At 31.7% G+C, this 4,452-nt stretch overlaps 1 protein-coding gene across 1 annotated transcript in view; it reads right to left on the reverse strand.

Annotated features, from left to right (window-relative positions):
• LOC106462780 (synaptic vesicle 2-related protein-like) overlaps window positions 1-4,452 on the reverse strand; it is a 54,984-nt gene that overhangs the window by 25,821 nt on the left and 24,711 nt on the right. Inside the window, exons 4-5 of the mRNA XM_022390118.1 lie at window positions 2,463-2,534; window positions 1,442-1,566 (exon numbers count right to left, since the gene is read on the reverse strand). Coding sequence (XP_022245826.1) covers window positions 1,442-1,566; window positions 2,463-2,534 — 197 coding nt within the window. The remainder of the gene's footprint in view (window positions 1-1,441; window positions 1,567-2,462; window positions 2,535-4,452) is intronic.

Raw genomic sequence — 4,452 nt, forward strand, 5'->3', positions numbered from 1 at the left:
ACTAACTCGGTGGTGCCACCAAGTGGTCAGCCCTGTATACTACAAGGGAATTGTGTGTATTTATTTCAAGGCTCTTATTTCAGCATATTTATATCGGTGTTTCACACTGAAAGTAACGCTAAGCACCCTATGATGCATATGACCAAAAACTTTTATCATAAAGTTTCAGTTATCTGCATATAAGAACACATTTTTATATAATTTAAATGAACTAATTACTTGACTTGCACAAGTTATTAAGAGCTTGTATCTTATAAATATATAAAAACATATAAGTTTACATTTTATGTACCTGTATTTCATGAATTTTAAATGAAAGAATTGAAATTCATTAGTTTGAATTAACATTAATTAAGAATCTAACAACGCATCATTAAAGCTTAACCTTATAAAGTTTTTCACCATGGTTTTACATGTTTTCCTATCGTGTTATCCACAAGTTTCCTTTTCCTCCTGTTTAGACACAGCTTGAGCATAATCTATATGATATATTGCCTTTTGTGCCAATTTGTGTTAAAAGTACAAAAAAAAAAGATTATGACAATTTAATTTACATAGCTTAACCGTGATTAAAAAATTAATGTTTTTTTGGTTTTTTTCTATTTTGTGGTGCAGTGAGACGAACTGGAAGCAAGATCTGTGATGATACCAAACATGGTAAAGTTATGAGATATCAAACACTGTAAGCATAGGGTTTGGAAATAAATAGCCTGGGTCATAAACATTTTACCCTCAATGTGCACTTGGCGAAAACTGCAGATCCTCAGCTGTTTTTCTCCAAAAGTTCTCGAAAATTGGACTTCTTGAAACAAAAATTACGCTTTTAATCAATTTTTTAGTATTAGAATTCGATCAGGCCTAGTTGATATGTAGAAGAGTGAGTGAAATAATATCCGATTTTCACAGTGTAAAATTATATAGACGGTAATAGTTAGATCTACTTATATTTCTAAATTTTTAGAATATATAAAAAATCATAATCCTTACTTTTAATATAGGCATTTGGATATTTTGGAATCGCATACAAATTTCCTACTCCGCAAGCTGCCATTCTGAATAGTTGTCAGGAATATTCTACAATGCCGACTAACAGAGAGCAGCACATTCAGCTCAATTTTACTAATTTAAGAGAGTGACACATCCCTATCAAGACTCCCTGGTTTAAAGTGAATGTTTGAGAATATGTAATTGTCAGTGGATATAATTTTAACTTAATACACAATCTGGAGATTTCGCAAGAATTTTCTTATGAAATTTGCACATAAAATAATTTTTTTTTCACATTTAGATTTTAAGATGATAAACAAAAATTCAAAGAAAAACGGCTAAGTAAAATAATTTATAGTATTCTTTACATATCCATATGACAACATTAAAATTCAACAGTACGTCGTGTAAAAAAGATCAAGATAAAAACAGTTAACCTAGCTTTCACACTCACGCGCTCTGTAATCCGTGCACGAAGAGTCCAAGAAATCCACGAAAAACAAACATCCACTTGATAGATGGCGAAACTGCGCTCAGGATTCCAAATACAATGAGCATACAAGAGCAACTTATAATGACCTAGAAGACAAATGATACCTGACTAAACGCATTAGAATAAGGCATGACATCGCTAATCACTGGCTTCACTTCGCAATTATAATGACCTAGAAGACAAATAATACCTGACTAAACGCTTTAGAATAAGGCATGACATCGCTAATCACTGGCTTCACTTCGCAATTATAATGACCTAGAAGACAAATAATACCTGACTAAACGCATTAGAATAAAGCATATCATCGCTAATCATTATGTTACCTCCATCTAATACTCTGTTCTTTATTTTCTCAGTGAGAAGCTTTTAAAATATGAAATATGTAAATTAAGCAAAGTAGAAAAGTATTACAGAGTAAATACATTTTATGAATAAAATTAAGTTCGACTTCAGTTCTTTTTGTCGATTTTTACACTTTGAAGAAATTAAACAAGGATTCCATCTACAAAAAACAAAACTGGGTTTAACTTTAAAGTTTATTACATTTAAGATGGTAAAATATATGTGGTTCACATATTTCAAAATGGCTATTAAAATATGATATTATAATAACAATTAAATTCTAAGGTCCTAAAATCATAAAAGTGTTTGAATTATCGAAACTTGTGTATGTAAACACGGCATTGAAAACTGGAAAAAACTTGTTTAAAAGTAATTAAGCCTAATATTATTGTCATAATCACGCTTCGCTAGCAAATGGCTTTCACACCATAACAATGGTTGTATCAGAGTTTCATTAACATTATAAATTCCCACATGATTGTTATGTTATATGCTTTTTAGTAATACATTTATTGTAATATAGATACTAAGAAACAAAACTCACAGTTGTTTTTACACCTAAGCGTTAAACGTATGCACTGTGGGTTCAGCTAAAAATTCTAAATATAGACTGTTATCACTAGATGGCGATACTTACCTTCTTACGTCCATAAATATCTTCAAGTTTCCCAATTATCAAAGATCCAAAAGCTATTGCAATAAATACAACCTATGAAAAATCATAGAACAATAATGTTAACATCTAAAAACTGTACTCCTGAAAAATACGTTGTTAATTACAATTCCAAGAAAGTGTACTTTCTTCACGCACAATTCAACTTCTGTATATAGCTTACAATAAATCCACAGATACATATGATATTTTATGTAGCATATTCTTGTCTTCTTACTATAACGTTTGTACGACTGGATTGTGTTATTTTTCAGGCATTAATGCTATTCTCTATATATATAGTTTCTATAAGACTAAGTGGTGCTATTAAAGGATTTTTCTAGCATTGTTGTTCTTTTCTTCTCATAGTTTTGATAAGATCAGGTGGTAATATTAGATTATTGTTATTCTCTTCCTGTACTTTCGGTATCACTATGTGTTGTTGTTAGAGAATTGTTCTGACATTATTGTTGTACTCTTCCTATAGTTTTTGTAGGACCAGGTGTTGATTTTACAAGTTTTTTCTAGAACTATTGATACTTTTTCCCTATAGTTTCTGTAAGAAAAAGTGGAACTATTCTGGTATTAATGAGATTTTCTTCCTAAAGTTTCCGCAGAACGTGCTTCAAGAAATTTTTCTGGCATTATTGTTAGTATCTCCTATTGTTTCAATAGCACCAGGAGTGATGTTAAAGGATTTTCTGGTATTATTTTTTTTTCCTATAGTCTCTCTAGAACCAGGAGTGATTTTCAAAGCATTTTACTGGTATTGTCATTATTTCTTCAAATAGTTTACTTCACACCAGGTGACAATGTTTGAGGATATATCAGCCATTATTGTTATTCTCTTCCGATAGTTTCTGTAGGACAAAGTAGTGATCTTAGTGAAATTTTCTCGAATTATTGTAGCTAGAAGAATTGCCGCCCTAGGGGCGGCTGCTTCTGATAGTAATTACTAATCGTAGTATTCATACCTCAATGAAAAAAAAAAAGAAAAAGTGAACATTTTCTAAAAAGGATTTTATTCTAGGAAGTACTGCAAGGGAAAAGTGTTCGGATTTGCTCTTTAGTCATACATAACTCATTGCATCAAAATGATTCAATGTACAGAGCTCAAAATTTTCATACATTTTACTGATATAAACTATAATGTTTTTATATACTAAGTGGTACCGTTTATTAAAATATAATATATTTTTAAGATCTCCCCTTTCTCAGTACTACATTTAAAAATTACACCAATAAAGATATAACCAAACCCTCACGTACAGGAAAGTACCTTTATTTAAAAATTGTGTTCTATTATAAAGAAATGGTTGTTACACATACCACAGTTATTTTTCTAATTGTCTGAATCTTGAATACCCAAAGTGTGAATTTCTTTTTCTGTGGATTCTGTTTGTGGTGCCATTCAATAGATGGCGAAGGTGTTTTGGTTACATACATAGGTACTGACATACAAGCTGCGTCCATTATCGTAAGATTTTCTTCCTATAGCTTTTGCAGTACTAACTGGAGCTGTTAGCTAACTTTTTCTGGCTTTATTGTTACGAGAATATTAAAGGTTATTTTTACTTATAGTGTTCTATAGAACCAGGTGGTGCTGTTAGAGCAGTGTTTCTCAACGTGGGCCACACTGTGTTTCTAAGGGGCCACACGTGAATGAAGGAAAATTAGGGACCACAGTAACTTCTGAGTGGCCCACCGAAACTTCACTGCCCGAATAAAATATTTCAACAGTCCAAGCTAGATTCAAACGTTACAAACATTATTTCTGGATAAGTAGTGAAATAGCTAATAAGTTTTCTCAGCTCTGGGAGAAGCAAATTTGTATTTTATCGCTTTTCCCACATCTTATCTGGTTGAATCTGGTTTTAGTAGGGTGATTTATTTGCTATCAAAAATACGTAACCGCCTTGGTGTTGTGAAGAGAGGTGATCTTCGCTTATCACTGACCACACTGCATCCGGACATT

The sequence above is a fragment of the Limulus polyphemus genome, unplaced genomic scaffold, assembly GCF_000517525.1.
Source record: "Limulus polyphemus unplaced genomic scaffold, Limulus_polyphemus-2.1.2 Scaffold1248, whole genome shotgun sequence".
In the NCBI taxonomy this organism is placed as follows: Eukaryota; Metazoa; Arthropoda; class Merostomata; order Xiphosura; family Limulidae; genus Limulus; species Limulus polyphemus.